Genomic DNA, 21,091 nt, shown 5'->3' on the forward strand with positions numbered 1-21,091 from the left:
ACTTCGTAAATGGCAACAACTTATTATACAATCAGGTCAATAATTAGTACATAAACGGCCCTTGAATCTCTTCAGCATCGTGTGTGTGTGTGTGTGTGTGTGTGTGTGATATATATATATATATATATATATATATATATATATATATATATATATATAGAGAGAGAGAGAGAGAGAGAGAGAGAGAGAGTCCATGCATGGACTGGACCTAGTCATCATGTATTTAGATAACACCTGTCTTTATACCTTTCCATCAGCTGCCATTTACCACTTTACTGGAGTATTTTATTTAATTTGTTTCATATATATATATATATATATATATATATATTGTTAGAGAACTTGATATATGCATATATGGGGTTTGTTCACACACCACTCCCAACTCTCTCTTCTCCAATTCTTCTCCTATCTGTCATAGGAGAATATTTACTCATAACTACCTCAAAATATGTCACTCCTAAATAAGGACTATTTAAAAATACTTTATCTTTATTTTTATTTTTAATTATGTCTATATGAGCATCTGCACATTGGTATGTTTATATGAGTGCAAGCATCTGCAGAAGCCAGAACAGGGCATCAGATCCACTGGTGCTGACGTTACAGGCAGTTTTGAGCTACCCCGCATGAGGGCTGGGAAATGGTCTTGTAGAAGAGAAGCGAGCATTTATAACTGATGAGCCATCTCTTCATCCATAGCTAAACAAGACCTGTAGCCATACTTTTAAAATCTATTATATTTTTGTTCCTTATCTCTCTTTCTCCCTTCTCCACTTGAATCCCTGCCAACATCCCAACACTAGGTAGGAGAAAAACAGTAGTGGGGAGAAGGGGCGTGGCTAATCTTTGGCTACTTCCTGCTGTTTAGGGTAGTTTGGTTCTTTGGGGCTATACCAATCTTCGTTGTCTGGATATTCGGAGGCCTTCTCTTCCTCCCCCAACAGCTTCCTCCAAGAATTCTTCTAATAGCCCTGGTTCCTGTAACAATAGAAACCAGAGTAACAAGTCACTACAGATCTTTGAAGAACAATCAGCATGACACTGGAACAGAATACAAAGAGCAATGGGCCACCGAGTGTTTACTAGACCGAGTTGGGAAATGTCATTTAGTCTGGTCAGGGGAGAAACTGAATCTTGGCTTATCTGAACATCATGCACAAGGAACCAGTCTTCATTTATTCAGAAACAAAACACGAAAGTAAATCTATAATGTGCACGGGGAAAACATGTTACCAGAAGGGAAACAAAAACTATGACTGTAGTTTTCTCAAAATGTGAGAAACTCAAACACAGACTGTGGTGGTTTGAAAGAAAAACCCCATGGTCACCAGTTAGTGGAAGTGTTTGGGAAAAAATTAGAAGTGTCTGTAGTGGATGTAAATGTGTTTTTGTTTTGATCCCAAATGTGGGCTGTGACACAGACTTATATAAGGGTGTGCAGTGTTTTTCTGTTGAGAACAGAATTGTGAGAGAACAGGTGATATTTGTCCACTGGAAGAGGAACCGCCTCTTGTGGGGCATGGCCTTTGCCAACTGATAAACTTCCTAGTATAGACTCTAAAAGGATATGTGTATATATATATACATACATACATCTCCAAATCAAGAGGTGGGGCTTTTTTGGTCTTGGCTGTTCATCACTGTACTTCAAGATGGTGTTCCAGCGAAGGCTTCAAGGCTGAGGGTTCTAGCTGCTGCTCTGGGCTCCAGCTGTTGCTGCGGAATCCAGCAGCTGCAGTTACAGTTGCCTTCGCAGAATCGCTGGTTTGCTGTTTAAGGGGTCTATTGGAACCCTGCCGACTACGCCAGTGGAATTGCTCCAAGAAACTGAGTGTAAAAAGGTCTATCTCTCCTGTTCCCATTAACCTCTCCTGTCTCCTATCTAGGGCAAGTGCATTGGAAGGCAGGTGTAATCGTTAAAGGAACCCAAACAAAGAAGGTACTGATCACTAGTAACCTGACAAAATCAAAAGCAAGATGGTACTTTCCATGTTGAGGCAACCACGAGAGCTCAATAGTGCCCTGTTGGGAGGAATAGTACGGGGCTGTGGCCTTCAGATGTCAGCTGAATGATTTGTTCACACTTCAAGACTTAGCCACTTCTCTGCTCATCACACACATATACACATAATTTGCGCATGAGAAATCAGAAATCAAGTACAAAGAAGGAATTATATTTGCAACGCACAGAATAGACAAAAGAAAAACAGCGAGGGAAACAACTGAATGAAAAGCGGTTCTTGGGGCTACCAGGCAGTTTGTAGAGAGTGGACTGCTAATGAAGTCATGCACAGGCGTGCAACCTCAGCAGTAGTCAGAGACGCAAAACTAAACCATAACGAACACCAAAACCACAAAGAGTAAAAACAAACACCGATGGTGGCAAGAGTGAAAAACAGCACTCATATTTTTCTTGATGAAGCAGGAGTTGGTGTAGCTTTGGAAGATGTAGTAGTGTATTACCTTAAAAATAGCACATATGCAAAAGCTGCACAGTGTCCGTTCCTATTTACCACACATTAATAGACATTCTAAAGGTTTATAAATTGTGTGTGTGTGTGTGTGTGTGTGTGTGTGTGTGTGTGTGTGTGTGTACATGTATACACATAACTGTACCAGGATGACAGAAGAGCATGCTGGGTCTCCTGCAGCTGGAATTACAGGCAGTTGTGAGCTGCCCAAAGAGGGTACTGGGAATTGAAGTCTAGTCCTCTGGAAGAGCAAGTGCTCTTAGCTGCCGAACCATTTCTCAAGTGGTAACATATTCCAGACTGTTCATAACAGTATTGCTAATGAGAGCTAAAATATGAACAATATAAGTGATCATCAATAGGACTAGAATAAAAAATGTACATTTATAAATCAATATACATTTCTGTTTGGGGATGTTGTCTAATAATGGGAGAAACTTCAAATACTTGGCATCAATATTGGATGGCTCCTACAATATAAGGAGATAAGCAAACCACAGAAGGCTATATGAGTATTAAATATATTTAATGTAAAACAAGAAAATTGAACAGTAATGTAGTTTGGAAATGGATACATGAAGAGAAGACTTACTGTAATGAAAGTCATTGCAGGGTTTACTCCCAGGGAAAAGCTGGTAAGGCACTGCTGAGGGCCTTTTTTTTTTTTTTTTTGGGCTCAATAACATCCTGTTTCTTAACTGAATGATAAAAACACAGGCACTTTCCCCTCCATTGTTAGGATGTGTTCTATACCCTTCAGTAAAGTTAATGTATTTTGTAGTGAAATAACTTTAACACGGACTTTAACTGGACAGCTTTTTAGGCTCTTTTTATCTTTGAAGATCTGTGGGCGCGTTATATTGAGTTCAGACTGAGCAACAGGCACTGAGATTCACATAGTGGGGAATTGGACAGGAAATCTTGAAGGGAAATAGGTCCACGCTGAAAGAGAATCACAGAACAGGTGACTAAGAAGATGACTATGATAGTGATGCTGGGAGACATCTGGAATTTTACTTGAGAGATCCTGGGTTCCAGTCATATTTTTGCCTTTGTCTTCGGGGATAATTTCCTGTATCTTATATTGTTTTTGTAAACTGTATCATAAAGTTCAAACTTAAGGAAGATTACTAATTATAGTATAGTTGGGGATATTGAGGCCGTAGGTTGACGCCACATGCCCATAATGCCATCACTGCTTTGGAACTCAGGGATTTCCAGTTCTGAGCACAGGTCCATCTCACAGCAGTTCCCTTTCCTACTTGTTAAGAGTTCACAGCTTGACATCACAGACGAGCTGCCCCGCCCCCGTCATAAGCCCCGCCCCACCAGAATCAGAACCACGCCTACTGCCTCTCGCTCTGGCGTGTCCCTCCGCGGAGCGGCTCTTCCGGCCCCGCCCCTCTAGGCTGCCATGACAACGAGTCCGCGCCCCGCGCTCAGCTGCTGCTCCGGCGGGACCCAGGCTGGACCGCGGGCCCCGGCCTGGGGGCCAAAGCTGCCACCGCCGCCGCCACCTCATCTCCTCCCCGTCCCTGTCCCGCCCCGCGTCTTCCCGCTGCACTCGGGCCGGAGGCCGGGGTCCCTCCCCGCCGCCCCATCCTGCGCGGATGCCGAAGGTAAAGGCGCTGCAATGCGCCTTGGCGCTGGAGATTCGCTCTGTGAGTACCGGCCCCGTCCCGCCCCAGCTTCCATGTCCGCCTCCCGCCCTGGCCCTGGGGACCCCTTGAAATCTCGAGTGCCCTCCCACTCCAGTTTCTAAGGGGGCCTCAACCCAACTTCCTGGAGCGCTTTCGTATCTAGTCCATACCACTTCAGAGTTCCGGTCCCACGGACAGTAGTTTGAATTCCGCTTTACTCCTGTTCTAGTAAGGGACTCTTGGACCCTTGCTCCAATCTGTGGGTGTGTGGCGTTCCCGCCAAATCGCTGCAGGCTTTCAGATTCTTCCCAAACTTCCAGTTAGCGTAGTAACCCCTTTTCAATCGAGGTGGAGTTCCTAACAAAAACAACTTATTTGTGACATCATTGCACAAAGTTTCTTGCCTCCTCCCAGGACAAACCCAACTCCTCAGAAGCCACTTCAGCCCTTCCCTCCAGTCCCCAAGCCCTCCTGACTTTGGGAGGGGTCCCTTTGCATCCTTCTTCCAATCGCCCCCCCCCCCCCCCCCCGCGAAAGACTGGGTCAGCTTTTCCGGACAGCAGCTACTTCAAGCTTGTAACTCCACTCAGTTACTCCGCACCTTAAGGGGATTCTGTCCAGTCTCTTTCAGTAAATCCAACCAAGACTAGGAGCCCCACCTGACCTCCAGTGAGGGTCTCAGGCCTTTCAAGGTGTTTAGAGGCCCTCATTTCCCTTGATAACAGCAGTTTTCTGAGATTTTCCAGGTTCTGAGATTTTCAGCGTCATTTCAGAGAAATTTATCTCCACTTAGAACTCCTGTACTTTTTCGCGCCTTCATCCTTGAAGTGCCCGCATTAAGACTCAGTCTTCTTGTTGGTATCCCAGAATAAGTAGGGATGATGGTACACAGTCTCTGCCATTTTCTGTGCCTGTCCCAAGGAGCTCTCTTGCATTTTCTTCCCTTTGGCCTCCAAACTAGGCTCGTCTCTGCACTTACCCGATGCTTGCCGCACCCACTTTTTCTAGGGCCTTCCTTCCTCTCTTTGAGGCTGCAGCAGCACAGGAACTTAAACCAGCCTAGAGGTCACAAAATTCTTTCAGGGCTTTAGTTCAGCCTTAAGGAGAAGCTTGGGTCGGGCAGAGTACTACTGCAGGAGTGGAGGGTTGGTGAGTTTCTAGGCCTCAAACTAATGTTCAAGACGCAGAGGTTTTTAATTCAGAAACTATACTGTCCTTGTCCGTCTGTGTTTGCATCACAAGCTGACTTTCTGGGAACATTTTTTTTTTCCTTCAAAGTAAGAATAGTTTACGAAAACAATGCAAAAACCGATTTCTAAATGCGCTAGAGCAGGTAATAAAACTCCGAACTCCACTCTGTAACTTCGTTGTCTGCTGCTGCTTCCTCTCTTTCTAACCAATGGTTTAGCGGCTTGAAGGAGTGCAGCTGCCTGGCAGGCTGGCTGCCCTGGTTACCAATCCTCTGCCAAGAGGAAGTACTCTGTTGTGACTGCAGCCCGAGGGAGACAGAGACATTTTATCCCACTATGCTGTTTTCTTAGTATACGGTTCACTGAAGAAAATGGATAGCTATATCGCCGAAGCATGCTGGTGCAAATTTATGTTTATAAACACTCGAGTTACAATATTTTATAGTTCCCCAAATCTTCCAAGGCATTGCATTTCATCTCTTTAACTACTCTGTGTGCTGTAGATACTGTATTTTCCAGCCAGCAGGAGCCCTTTAAATGACTCATGTTCAGAAGGAGCAAAAGTGACCATTACTAATCATAGAAGTTAAGGGAGATTAATTTGGCTTTAATTGGATAGAGGAATCACAGGGCCACATATATTTTAAATATCTTTTCAATTGTAATTTTATGTTTAAACTTTTTACACATTTAACATGATATAGAGGTCAGAGCTGTGCTATGAGAAGCCCTATGTAAGACAGGTTTTTGACATTACTCATAACTACAGGTAACCACTGCCATTGTCATGATATAAACAGATACATACTTATACATATATTTATTTATTTTCTTACACATTAGGCAGCATATTACATAAACTGTACCTTATGTAATATGTCCTGGAGATCACTCTGTGTCTGTGAAGAGTGCCATCTTGTTTTCTCCCTGGCTGTTTAAATTTAAAATGGCAACCCAACAGAGTAATTAAATGAGTATTTTAAAGAATAATTCTTGGTTATGACTTGTGTACATTAATTTGATTCATCTGTGTAGAGGTGCATGTACTATGCAAAAGGTTTTTTTGGTGAAAAATTGAAAGCAAATTGCTGATACTACTAGGTACTGCGTCACAAATACTCTAATATGAGGGTATGTACGTAAACCCAATTTTGAGATCATAATTGGGGTAATTAATGACAGTATCTTAATACTGTGTACATATTTAGTTATCACAAAGATAATTTTTTAGCTTACTTTTAAACCAAGATCCATTTGATTCTTAGTCTTGAAGTCTGTATTATTATAGAGAATTCTTTATTTCTGTGTTATTTTTTTCTACCAGTGGATTTTGTTAAGTTCACACATTGATCGTTACCCAGATCAATAGTTAGAAATGCACATCACTCTATGGAGTTCCCCCATTCCCCACACTGGAAAGAAGCTGCTGTTCTGATTTCTCAGCTTAGGTTAGTGTGTCAACACTGGAAGCTCGTATTGGGACATACTGTAATATTTTATGTCAGGTGACTTCTGCTGATCATGACTTTGAGATTCAGTAATGTCATCTGTTTCAGGGAGTTGTCCTCTAAATCATGGGTAATGCTCTCTTGTATATGTATGACAACATTCTCTTGTTTTAAAATGACAAATAAAAACATACTGTCTTCACAGTGTGCAAAGTGGCTGTATTTTCTTTATCTTTTTGCTGTGACTTGACAGAAGTAATTAAGAGGGCAGAGGGGGTATATTTGTTACTTTTTTGTTGTTGTTGCTGTGATAAAATACCATGCTCAAAACCAACCCAAGGACAGAGTTTATTTTAAATTCTGGGTTGACAGGGATGGAATCTATTCTGGCTGGGTTGGCATGGCATCAGCCAGGGATAGGTAGCACGGTGGTAGGAGCAGGGAAACAGCCGATCACATTTTTATCTATGACTACGAAGCAGAGGGAGAAGAGGAAATGGGGTGAAACTACAAACCCCCAACGCCTGGCCCACTGATGCACTGCTTCTAGCAAGGCTCCAGCTTAGCTTTATCAAGGTTCCAGTCACTCATCTACCTCGGCATTGCCACAACGGGAGACCAAGTTATAAGGGATGCTTTTCTTTCAAACCCCCACAAGAGGTTTTACTTTGGTTTACAGTATGAGGGACAGTAAGGCGTGGATGTAGGGGTGGCTTTGCCCCCTGAGGGCAGTTCACACTTGGCAGATTAGGAAGCAGACAGGGTCAGAAGCAGGGACAGATTGTAACCTAATGGCCGGCATCTGTTAGCCAAATCGTGCTCCTAGAGGTTCCACAGCCTTCACAAATAGGATCATATAATGAGGACCAAGTGCTGAGACTCACGAGTTAGTGGGGGACAGTTTATATTTAAGCCATAGCAGTGATGTTTTGATGCATGTACGCACTATGAAGTGATTAGACCAAACAATTTACACACCTTATCACCTCACATAATTTTGTATTGAGAACATTTAAGATATGTTGTTTTAGGAAGTTTCATGTTTATAATAGTTTTTTTTTTTTAACCATAACCACCATGCCATGTATCCGTAGAACTTACTCATCCTGTCTGAAACTTGGTTCCCTTTCACCAACATCTCTATATTCCCCTCAATTGCCTCCAGGTTCCTGGCAGCCAGAATTGTACTTTATGCTTCTGTGAGTTTGACTTTTTAAAAATATTTTATTTACAAGTAAGATCACACTTTGTCATTCTGTGCCTGGTTTATGTATGTATTGAAAATGCTAGGATTTCCTTTATGTCAACCATGTCTCAAATGTTTAGTCCATTTAAAAAACTATGTTCATCCAATGATGGACACTAAGGTTGATTGCTTGTGAACGCGGGTGTTGCAGATGTCTCTTCTGTATACGGGTTTCATTACCTTTGGGTATATATCTGGAAGTGAGGTTGCAAGGTAGCTATATTTTTAGTTATTTGAGGATTCTTCATGCTGTTTTTATAATGGCAATGCTAATTTGTGTTCCCACCATCCGCATCCAAAGGCTCCCATTTATCCAGATGGCTGTCTATAGAAAATATCCTTCTCTATTCTAATTCAACTCATGTGAGGTAGTATTTCAATTTTTGATTGGCATTTCCTGATGAGCAGAGGTGGATGCACCTTTCCATGTATATGTTAGCTATTTGTATGTCGTCTTTAGCGAACTATCAATTCAAGACCTTTGCCCATTTTAAAATGAGTGATTTGGTTTTTTTTTTTTTTGTCTTTTTGTTTTTGAGTTCTTTTAATATGTTGATACCATTATTAACTATATGGTTTATCCATATTTTTCCATTCTATTAGTTGTCTTTTACACTGTTAATTGTTTCCTTTGATTTGAAGAGGCTTTGTGCGTTGATGCTGTCTATTCTCTTTTTATAGGTATTGTATCCTGTTTGTGACAATTATGGTAATGCTCTGAAGAGTCATTCTTACAAAATCTCTCATGGACATTACCTTTAGAAGAGAACAGGCTCAAGTAGAGAATATCCCATGATGTATTGTTGCCTATTTTTTCTCTTCTGCTGAAATTTAATATTTTTCCCAATATTACTTTTCTTCTAAGCTAGGAGTCTCTGCTTGTGTGTTGCAAATGCAGCATCACACTCTCTCCCCTCCCTCTCATGCCTGTTTGCTTCACTCTGGTACTTGGGGTGACGTTGGAGGTGTGACCTGTAGTGCTGTATAAGATGAGAGCAAAGAACAGCAGACAGGAAAGGTTGGGCCAGATCACACACCATTTTGTGTTGTCCAACAAAGCCATATAACTTGCGAGAAAATATATTGCTGGGAGAAAAGTGTGACTTTCTCAAGGAATCTTTCAGGAATGACATGGTATACCAAGTCACATGTTTTTACAAAGCATCTAGAGAATTACACTTCCCAAGGGTTTTATATGTTTAGTATTGGACACTTATCTTTAACAGAAAAGGGGTACGTCTGCTGCTTCAACTTTGTACTTTTTATTATTGAGTATTTCAGTGTTCACATTTTTTTTAATAGAAGAAAGTACTGTAGAGCTTAATTAGATCAGCAAGGAGACTGAGGAGGTTTCTTTAAGACTTGTTTGGGTTATTTGATATAATTCTGAGTTTTTCACCTCCATATTTACTTCACTTTATTACCTAACTGGAACTAATGACGGCATGCAGCAAACAGAGCTGAGTTTTTCCAGGCTCTACCCATTTGGACACTTCATACATGAGATCCTTATCAAATCAGGGACTGTCATGCTACCATTAAAGCCTTTTAATTACATAATATTTGAGAATGACAGAAAAAAATACAAGTGGGAGACAACATGACTCCTTCTGTTTAACAACAGAAAAAATATAGGTGATAGATACTATGACCTCCCCATTCAGCAATTGATGCATTTTAGGTTTGCTTCATTTAAAGAAATCAAATGCCACATATGTAGTTCAGGCCTCTCCGTGTTTCCTTTGATCCTATTTTTCTATCTTCTGCCTGTGAGTTAAGGCAACAAATGCCCACAGATGCTGTATACAGGTGCAACATACCGTCCAGTTTAGCCCTGGCCAAATAATTAATATGTAAAAATGCCTTTGTTGTGTGATTTATTTATTTTTCTCTTTTGTTAGGATGCTTGGTTTATGTGTTATATGTGTAGATCAGTTGCACAATGCTTGCTTTAAGAAGAAAGCTTTGGATACAAGGGATGGGATAACAATTGAGATGTTATATGAATAAATTAATAAAATATATTAAAAAAGAAGAAAGCTTTGGAATGTTTAGTTTTGTTTACTTGTTATTGTTATTACTATTATTATTATTATTTGTTGTCATTGTTTTGTTCTTTTGTTGTTGTACTGAGGGTCATGAGCATCTCAGGGAAGTGCTCTGACACTGAACTGTGACCTCAGTGCTTCTGGGTCATGTAGAGTGGAGGCCCTGCAAGTACTAACCAGCGAGTACATTTACAACAGGAACTTTGAGCCTTTAGGTATCATTCATATTAGTTTCCCAGGACTGCCATGAAAAACATACCTTAAAATAGTTTTTTTTCCTCACATTTCTGGAGGCCAAAACCATAAAAGTGACACCAATCTGATGGCTCTAGGAGTGTTTTGGACTGCACTAAGTAACTGGGGTCCTCTGATCCTAGCAGTTTACTTTTCTGTGACTGGCCCTGTTCAGTCTTCTGCCCCAAGGAATGAATATAAGGTTTTATTATTTTTTTCCTGTTAAACATATTTTGAATACTTAAACATCTATTGATGACAAGTAATATACTTTTCAGTGATCTCGTAGGAAAAGCTTTTTTCCCCATTTCTCTTCAGTAATATTTTCTTTCTATTTTCTATTTTTTTTTTTTTTTGCTGGTAAAGAATGTTGTGGACTTAAATGTTTACTGTGATGAATAAACGTTTCACATATTTTTCACGTACTATTGATTTTTAAAATCAGTGTATGAAGTATAGCATATATTCAGAATGTGTGCAATCCCAAGTGTAATCAGCAGCAGTGAGGGGGCTACCACCCCATCTGCTGGCCTGTTCCCCTCCCTTCCCATCCCTTCCCGTCCTATTAACAATGTATTTGGAACTTTTGCTCTGTCTATACATGAATAACTCATCACATATAACTTTGTGAAAGGGAGCTCCACAATCCTGTAAGCCGTGGCTCTGGCTCCCTTATGTGAACCTACCACTTTTTATTTGTCCATCCTGTGGCTGATGAACATTTCCAACGAGAGCTTCCACAAGCAACACTGCTATGAAATCCTGTATACCTCTTTGTGAACTTTCAGGATTTTCATTTTGGGTTCAGCAGCATTGCTGATGTCTCTTATCAATTCTAATGGTTTTTATGTGGAAGGCCATTTTATTTGCAAATAAAGATAGCCTTGCTTACTCCTGACTGATCCTTTGTTGTTTTTTTCCACTTGTCCTTATGTTATTGCCTAGAATCTTCTCTGTAATGTTGCATGTAAAAGTACAGATATCTATCTAGACTTTCTGAGTTTAAGAAGTTATGATTCTGAATTTTTACCCATGAGAGTAGACTGATTCTTATGAGATGGCTAATAATACTCTTTGTTTAATGACATCTTCCAAATGAAATTTCATGCATAGGCAACCCAATATAAGATCAACTGTAAGGCTTTCATTTGTTGAATTACTGTAGTATGCTTTTATTTTTAACTTTAAAATTATTCTAGTTGAATTATTTTTAATGATTTTCAAATTTAAGGGAACTATATATTGTTCCCATAGTTGTAAAACTAGACACAAAAGTATTTTATTTTATCCATTTATCTTTTTAATCACATGGACTTGTGCATATCTCCTTGTGTGATTATGTGTATTTAAATGCAGGTGCCTGCAGAGGCCACAAGAGGGTGTCAGATCCCCTTGAACTAGAGTATGAATCATCTGACAGGAGTGTGGTTTCTCCACAGGAACATTAAGTGCTCTAACCGCTGAGCTGCCTCTCCAGCCCAGCATGTGTGTTTTTGACATGGAGCTCTTGCTCCTTTGATAAATTATTTTTAGTTTAGTATATAATGCTTTCACTCTGCTTTGCTGGCTTGGACTGGGAAAATTTTAAGTTTAGTATCATTTGTTGTTTAGTTGGGAGCTTTAGTGTTTTGAGTTACATGCATATTTATTTTTACTCTTAAAACTTTGTTTGAAACGTTTTTAGATATACAAAATTTTACAAACTATAACATAATGAAAATTACCTGCTCCCAGTTTAAGAAGTAAATATTACAAATAAGAGTGCAGCTTCTAGTATTTACCTCTTTAAGTAAATACCTGATTCACTTCTTTGGGCTAACCACCTAAATCTTTCACACTTCTCTGCATTTCTCAGTATTTTTCTCATCATAATATCTGCATAAGGCACTTGATTTGTGTCCAAGTGAGGCCTGCCTACCATCTCAAAAATATGTTAGTATCATTTTTTAATTATATGACTTCAAATAGTTTATAATTCTTATTTTGTTTCCCACTATAGCTTATGATCTGTTTACACATTTAGTTTCCAATTTCATGGGATTTATATGTGTATGTTCTAGTCACACCTTCCTGCTCTACTTTTCACATACTGTAACTACATATGTGTACTTACATGTACACACATACATGTTAGTTAGGTTTTTTTTTTTTTTTTGAGACAAGGTTTCACTGTGTAGCTCTTGCAACCTGAGCTCACTCTGAAGATAAGATTAGTTGTGAGCTCACAGACTAACCTCTTGCTGTCCTGAATTTACTCTGTAGCCCAGGCTAGTCACAAGCTCACAGATTAGCTCTTAATCACCTAAACTCATTGTGTAGACCAGGCTAGCCAGGACCTCACAGATATTTTACTGCTTCTGTCTTCCATGAGCTGGGCTTAGAGTGGGAAGACACTTGCGCATTTGATGGAATTCAGTAAAACACCTAGAAATTAAATAGTTGCAGACAAGAATGTGTGGTTGTTAGCGGCATTGAAAAGAAGCAGTGCACTTAGACACATGGGAAACATGTTTTGAGGACATCTCAGGAATTGGCCAGATAATTTGCCTTGGCAAACCCCTAACTCTCAACTTGCTCCTTTTGGGCCAGTCTGGAAACTTCTCAAACCCTTGTCCTTTGTTTTGTGCTCCCAGTTCTAACAGTAAATCTAGCAGACAGCAACCAGCAGTAACCATGCCTCATCTTGAGTACTTGGTGGCTAGAGACTTCGTTTGCCAAATAAATGTTGACTTTGAACTTGACCTGCTACAAAAAATTTAAGATACAATAAAATGTTTTCTCTGCCCAAATATAAAATGTCCTCCAGTCCAATTTCCAGTCAGGCCTTTGTTCCCATCTGAAGCCTCATGAGTTCTGGCTGTCGCTGCTTTCCTGACCCATGTTTTAGTCTTCTGAATTCCCCCCAGAACCCCCTGTTAAGCTTTGCTTACAGCGATTAAACCCTTTTCTAGCCTACTTCCCCAAACTTCCAAATTCCTCCGACAGACTTCAGTCTACAAAGTTGGACTTAGTTATAGAGATGGCCCTACTTCTCCCTCCATATGCTTGCATCTCTCTGACCAAACAGCCGATGGAAACTGGAAACAACTAAAAGGAGAAATCTTTATTGTGGCTCCCAGGTTCAAAAGATGTAGTCCATGGTCACTTAGCACTCTGCTTCTAGACTTGATGTTGTGTAGACTATCGTCGTGGTGGAAGTGTGACATGGAGGTGCTTTCTTCATAGCTTGGATGAAGTTCACGGAGAACATTGGCACTAGCCTGGCTCTCACATTCCAATCTTTTATTATGTCTGTGCCCACAGTACATAGGAATGGTGTTGCCCATCGTCAGTGTGGTCTTCTCTCCATAGCAATCAGTCCGCTCTAGAAGTTCCCCCATACTGTTGCAGGCATTCCCCACTAGCCGCCTCCTAGCTGACTATAAATCCAGTCAAGCTGACAAAGAAGATGGACTGTCTCAGGTAGCTTATGTTTTTTTTGAAGCTATTATAAGTGATATTTAAAAAAACTCTTTTAAATGTCATTTTTCAATGTGGAAATACAATTGATTTATATATAATGGCCTTTGGCTTCATTTAACTTAATTCAAGAAGCTTACTTGTAATTGAGCACAAGTAATAATGTTGTCTTTAGTATATTATTTTACTTCTTTGAACTTCATTATTTTCTTTCATTTAAATTTTTTTTCTTTTCGTAGTACACTGGCTGGAACCAAGAGAGAACCTTGTAGTATTTAGTGTCAAATTTTATTGATATCAGGGGCAAGCATTTACTCTTTAAGTATGGTGTTTGGTGTTAGATTTAGGGTTTCTCCTAGATATTTTTTTTTATTAGTAAAGAACTTTCCTTCAGTTCCTAGTTTCTTGAGAGCTTTTACAGGAGGGGCCTTACATTTTGTGAAGAAACCCCTGGATGGTAGAAAAAGAACTGAAGGGAAATTCCTAATATTTAATGTTACAACGTGTCTTTTATGCATGGAGTGGTGTCCTAATTAGGCTTCTGTTGCTGTGGAAAACACCATGACCAAAAGCAACGTGGGGAGCATAGGGTTGATGGTAATGAGGCAAATATTATTTTCATACTCTAACTTTATAAATTCCTGTTTTCTCTTTGAAGTGGAATAGAATCCAGTATGAATCAGGTGTGAAATAAATGTGAAATGTTCTTCCCTTCTCAGAGAGCTGACCACTGTCACATCTGTTATCTGTTCTTCTAGCTTGTCACGAGGGATAATTTTATGTCTAAGGATTTGACTACTGTGTACAAATTATAAAAGGAATTACATAATCATTTGTCATTTTGCTTGATGTAGTTAAGATTTATCCCTGGGATGCCATGGATGTGGTACTTTAATCATTTTTGCAGTCAAATAATAATCTGTTCTATAGGTATACTACATTATCCATTTATTGGTTGAACAATACTTAAATTGTACCCACTATTTGGATATTATGAATAATATTTCTATACCGATTTATACACTTTTATGTAGGATTAAGCTTTCAGTGGTCACAAGAATCCAGGAGTTTGATTGCTGGACTTCACGGTTAGCTTCTGAGAAACTTTCAAATATTTTCCATAGTAGGTTTATGATTTTTATGTGTATTGCTTACATATTAAAGTTACAATTTCTTGTTGTTGTCCATACTTTATTATAGCCATCCTAATAACTGGTGGAGATAATTACATTGTGGCTTATTTGCATTTTCCTAATCTTAACCAATGTTGAACATATTTTCAGATTTATTTAACTACTTTGGAGAGATGTTCATTTGGTTCATGTATTTAGTATGCTAATACTCTTCATGTGTTTATGGTTCTGTAAATTCTATTTGATTATAATTGCTATGTCATCTTGATATATTTCTTAATATATTTCCAATTGTTATATGATAATTAACTGCCTTTCTTTGTTTCTAGTAACACTTTTTGTTTCATTGCATATTTGTTTATTAATGTAGTCAGTATGTTTTGGTTGCTGCTTGATTACAATGTTTTCCACCTTTTTATGGTCAGTTATGTCTTTGATTTCAAATGTCTCACAGATATTTATATAATTTATATAACCAGTGGTAGTAGCTTCTGTTTTTTATAAGCTTTACTATAAAATAAACTTTCAAAGAAATAAAAATATCACACACCAAAATTCACTAGCCCCCAAATCTATGCAAATAATAAACTTATATACAGTTAGAATGGACATTCAGCATAGATGCTGTGAAGCTTCATATTAAATTTTAAACTTTTAGTATTAAATATATTTTATGTTCTTATCTACCACCCAACCCCCCAAAAATCTGTCACAGAATTTGAACTAGAAAAACAATTAGCTTTAATCCTCTTTCATAATTCATCTCTACTACTTGCATTCACATAATCTCAGAAATGAATAAACCACATTCTCTAATATGCAGAATTTAGCTAATTATATATGTAAACAACTGTACATGTGGGTACAGGATAACAAAGAAATGAGATCAAGAAATCTCATGAGATCAAGAGATATTTATAAGGGAACGAGGAAGGACTAAATGCAGATAATTTCATCTAAAGTCATAAATTTTCTTAATGTATAAAGGAGGAATGTACCAAAGGGTTGTGAGTACTTATAGCTTAACATAATTCAGAAATTTATATGCTCCATTTTACCACAGGGAAGAGTCGGGGAAACAGTTTAAAAATTTTATGAGAACTCAGTTGGCTTGGAGACTATACAAAGTCCTTGTGAGAATTCTGTTTGGCTCCCCGAACAGATGGATTGTAAATAAGACTTTCTGGTATTTACATTAGTTACTTTTGTGTTGCTGTGACCAAAAATGCCTGGCAGGAATAGCTAAGTGAGAAAAGATTTATTTGGCTCACAGTTTTAGTTCATCATGGCAGGAAGGAAGGGCATTGGCAGTGTTCATGGCAGTGGGAACGAGGTGGTTCTGCATGTGATGGTACAGAAGGAAGTGGCAGCTGGATGGGAGCTTGAGGTGTGAACGTCCTCCAAAGCCCTGCCTCACCGGCCTGTACCTGAGGTTAGCAGCATCTTCCCAACCATCACAAGTGCTCAGTGGGAAATGAAATGCTCATAACTGGGAGCTGAAGGGGGATAGTCTAGCTATGCATCGTGACACTTCACCTAAAGGTCATAGATACACTCGGTCAGAATTTAAGTGCCACCATAGTCTTAACATGGTTCAGACTCAAGGAATTCCAGCTTGTTTGTTTTTGTTGTTGTTGTGATAAAAAATATGATAAAAAGCAACTAGGGAAGGAAACAACTTATTTCATCTTACACTTCCAGATCAAAGTCCCTTTCTGAGGGAAGTGAGGCAGGAACTCAAGTCAGGAACCTGAAGGTAGGAACTACTGAGGAACGCTGCTTACTGCATCTTTCTCTTTGGCTTCCTCACTCCATTTCATATACAGTCCAGGCCCACTGGCCTAGGATAGCACCACGTGCAGTAGGCTAAGTCTTTCTAAATCAATTAGCAATCAAAAAATGTTCCACAAATATGTCTGCTGGCCAATCTGATTGAGGCAGTTCTCCAACTGGAACTACCTCAGATAAAAAGTTGACACTTGAAATTATCTAGGAAATTCCATTCCTTGTCAACTTGGCATACCAGTATGTCACCTTAAAGCATAACTTTTCCTTTTTTTGTCTTCCCTAAGATCTCAGGCTAATATTATATAATATAGAATACAGTATAACTTTAAAGTCCCACTGTCTTTAAAAAATTCTATTGATTTAAACACCTATGCTATTCTAACTCCGGGCTTCTGTAAAGCTAAAAAAGAACACAAGCAAGCCAAACCGTGCACCTCCCCCAAGTTATATACATTCTTATTCCAAGAGGAAAGAACCATGGCAGTTACAGTAAGAACAGAGAAAAAGCATAGTCTAAGTCGCTCAGTGTTTGAGGTCTTGAGGTTTTGGACTCACTCATGATCCTCTGGGCTTTAAAGGGCTAGGGTCAGTGCACTTCATTGTCTTAGCACACACAGCTTGTCTCATAGGCTCAAGTCAGCTCTTCTCCACAATGGCCTCTGAACTTGTGGATGTCCTGTGGCTTTAGCTTCCGCAATACCTTGATGAAGTCAACCTTCCATTAATCACAACTAATTTTTCATCCCCATATGATCAGTATTTATTGTCCCACGGAAGCTTAGAGAATTTTACTTCTAGATTCTTACTTCAAATATATGAATCACCTTGACAGAGTTTTTGAGGGACTCTCATAAACTTCCCTCTGAAACTTCACTGCTGGTATCCATTTCTTTTGTGGTTTACCTTTTTATTGCTGTGATAAACAACATGACCAAAAGGAATTTCGAGGGGAAAAAGGCTGACTTCATATTAAACTTCCAGACCAAAGTCCATCTTTGAGGAAATTCAGGCAGGAGCTTGGAGGTAGGAACCATGGAGGGATGCTGCTTACTGCCTGTCTTTCTCTGGCATGCTCATTTAGCTTTCTTAGGCAGTACCCACAGTGGAATGGGCTCTCTATCAATTAGCAATCAAGAAAATCCCTACAAATATGCTCATTGGCCAGTCTGATGGACTGGCCCCTCAGACAACTCAGCGTTGGGTCAAGTTGACAGCTGAAGCTATCTAAAATGCAAGTAGTTTTTGTTTTCTTTTTATCAGAAGCCCATATAGAATCAAAAGCAAGCTACACAATGCTAATATATGTGACCATTCCCCTTCTCCAAAAGAGGAAAAGTAAGATGGTAGGAGTCAATGACACCAAATGAAGACCATAACCCAGCAGGGCAGACGGTAAAAGCCATGGCTCCATTTCCAGCACCGGGGCATGTGCTAGCACCACTGGACTCCTGCTGGCTTGGGTTTCTTGATCCCTATGGTGCTACTTTTGACCACACATGTCGCTTATCTCTTAGACCATCACCATTCAGTTTGTAGCCTTCTTCAGCACATAGTCCATGTTTCCGGCATCTTCAGCCTCTTATGTCACCTCCAATGTTTATGCGATCTGAGGAACTCTGTGCATGGAATCAGACCCTGCTATGCATTGTCTTCCCTCTTAAACCTTGGCCTCCAGTGACCCCTCCCCCTCAGTCTTACATTCTGAATTTCTGCAAAACCAGTACAGTGCGGATGATGGCAGATACTGCTGCCAGATCCAGATAGTGCTGCACCTTCTGGGAACATGGCTGCAGTGACTGACCTCTGTGTTCAGCATGGGAGACCCTTCCCTGTGTGACACTGTTGTGGGGAACAGCTCCAGTTTCCTCTGATCTTGACATGAGAGACAGTATATGTTCTTAGTGCCTGAAAGAGAAGAATTCTGATGGGACACAGTAGTAGATGAAGCAGCCAAGAATTTAATTAGAGCAAGCAAAGAAGCAAGAGTGTGCTCTTTAGAAAAGGAGCAAAGCCTAGGCAAGCAGCAATGCTTGTGATCCTAGCGGGCATGGGGCCTTTCTTTTCTGTTATTCCCTCTTATGCACCATTCCCAAGGGTGGCATTTCCAGGAAATGGGTGTGCCATTTTTTCCCAGAAAGTTCATTTTACCCATAACTCATTCTATTTTGAATAAAGAAAAAGGAAGTATGAATTTAAGTTATTCCTAAAGTCAAAAAATTCTCTAAGGTAAAGGGTAATAGCACTTGGTGCATGCATCCCATGAGGACCACGAGCAAGTTGGTTTTAACTGACCCATCCAGAGACTGCTGCCACTAATTGGACTTTACATCCTGTTTTGGGAGCCCTGAGCTTGTCCATCTGGACGGACCTCCATGGATGGTTTTCACATCTCGTTTCAGGTGACCATCCTGTGCTATCTTTATGGCCAAGATGGAGTAACTTCCTGTTGTTGGCACTATTCCTCTGGGAGACATGAACAAACACCTATCCCTTTCTTACATGATTCAGTGACAAACCAAAGCATAACTCCATCAGAGTCCAATTTGGGAAACCATTGAGTTTCCTCGGTAGGTGACCCCAAAGCAGCCTCACCACCAGAAAGTCTTAACCCACTGTGGATGTTGTGTTCGCATAGCTACATACCTGGCCTCCCTTCAGCTAACTCCCAACAGTTTATATACTCTACCACCTCCCAGGACCACAAGGCTACACACAGTTAGGGCAGAAGTACTTGCAGCTGGCCAGGTGTAGACTTGAGCATCTGGAATCTTACAAGTTCAGTGACTCACCCCATCACTTCCTTCTATGAGGGAACTTAACACTAAGCAAGCCTACTATTGAGGTTCTCTTGAAGTAATCAGAGGTCTTCTGAGCTCAGAGGATAATGCTGTACAACCACTGCTGCCTGCTGTCTTTTATGTCATATCTGCGGCAGGGGGTCTCAGGTCAGTCCCTCTTACAACTAACCTCTTGCCTGACAGCACTGTTGTTCTATAGAGGTGTTAGCTTTCCAAATGAGTTTTTTCAAATGGGTTTCAGTTTTAGAGTCTGGGGCTTTAAGATGAAGTGTCTTATCCTCAGGCACCTTTCCTATTAGTGTGAGCTACCTACATTTTCTATTTAATGGTGCTAACTTCTTTAACAGTTACAAAATCTGCATCTACACAGTCTACACCATTAAATGCAATGCTTCCGAATTGTATTTATTTTATATACTTTTGCTCTTGTTTTGGCTCTGAGTTGTCACTATAAACCTGGTTAAAGCAGCCAGTAATAGCCATGCTCAAGCCTGGAAGCCATGCTGTCTGGAAATTTCTTCCACAAAATAAATTACTCTGGTGCTTTTGAGTTTAGATTAACCTAAAACTCTAGGAAGTGGGCAGAATGAAGCAGATTTCTTGCTCTGTTCTCTATAGAGTCCTTGTGCCCAGCTGATACCTGTAGGTACTGATATCTATCTATCTATCTATCTATCTATCTATCTATCTATCTATCTATCTATCTATCTATCTATCTATCTTAACTCTTCCTGCTCCAGTTTGTACCTCTAAATTTTTCCATAGTCCTTTCCCAATCTGTACCCAGAGCCTAAAAACCGTAAGTCAGATTTAGTAGTAGCAGTCATACCAATGTCATATTTTAGTCACCAAAATGCATGGCTGAAACATTGTGAGGGGCATTTTGGCTCATGGCTTCTGAAGGACATCAATTCACCATGACAGGGATGGGCACGTGATAGATTCCACACACAGTGGCAGGCCATAAGCTAGATCAGAACCAGTGGCCACTATACTTTTCAAAGGTTTGCTCCTAGAAGTCTCTACCCACCAGTCAGGCCCCATATCTCCATACTTTCACAACCTCTCAAAGTACTGCCACCAGCTAGAGACCTGGTACTCAAAATATGAGCTCATGGGGCACATCCTAGATTGAAATCATAACAGGACAGAATAAAAGCCTGTCCAGTGTGTCAGACTACATTCTTTCCTGCTGTGATAGGAGATTAGATTATAGAAACTCAGGAGGGGGCTACAGGTAGTGCTTCTCCTTGGTGTCTTTCAACTTCAGGTAGATTAGAGAGGTCTGTTAAAGGCATCTGTATCCTTCCAGAGTTGGACGGAAAGGAAAACCATGAAACCCGACTCTGAAGTAAGCTGTAGGGCTTTTAATTTTCTTTAGATTAAAATGCTCCATAGGTCACACTATATCTTGCAGTACAAAATGCTCTTGTAATTACATTTATCTGAACCGAGCAGTAGTTGTTATGTCTTGGTTCTCTCAACCCAGTTCTTTTGAAATCCATCCACGTTCTGCATTTGTATCACTTCTTCCTTACTGCTGAAACATAAGTCCCAGAATAGAAGCTAATATGTATGACTTTGGGTGTCTAGCTTTTCCTCTCTGTCCCATACATACAATCAGCAGAAATAG

At 40.0% G+C, this 21,091-nt stretch overlaps 1 protein-coding gene and 1 long non-coding RNA gene across 3 annotated transcripts in view; one reads left to right on the forward strand and one right to left on the reverse strand.

Annotated features, from left to right (window-relative positions):
* Nucleotides 1-509: 509 nt before the first annotated feature.
* LOC311600424 lies at nucleotides 510-5,763 on the reverse strand. The gene is made up of 3 exons (XR_014780245.1): nucleotides 4,285-5,763; nucleotides 1,593-1,772; nucleotides 510-981 (listed from the first exon to the last, which is right to left on the reverse strand). It is a non-coding gene; the product is annotated as an uncharacterized lncRNA (long non-coding RNA).
* Nucleotides 3,878-21,091, forward strand: part of SPATA6 (spermatogenesis associated 6) — a 103,459-nt gene continuing 86,245 nt past the window's right edge. For both annotated transcript variants that reach the window (XM_084787077.1, XM_084787078.1), the window contains exon 1: nucleotides 3,878-4,135. In XM_084787077.1, coding sequence (XP_084643203.1) covers nucleotides 4,085-4,135 — 51 coding nt within the window. In that variant the 5' untranslated portion in view covers nucleotides 3,878-4,084. The remainder of the gene's footprint in view (nucleotides 4,136-21,091) is intronic.

This window comes from Acomys minous (genome assembly GCF_964271855.1).
Source record: "Acomys minous genome assembly, chromosome: 6".
Lineage (NCBI taxonomy): Eukaryota > Metazoa > Chordata > Mammalia > Rodentia > Muridae > Acomys > Acomys minous.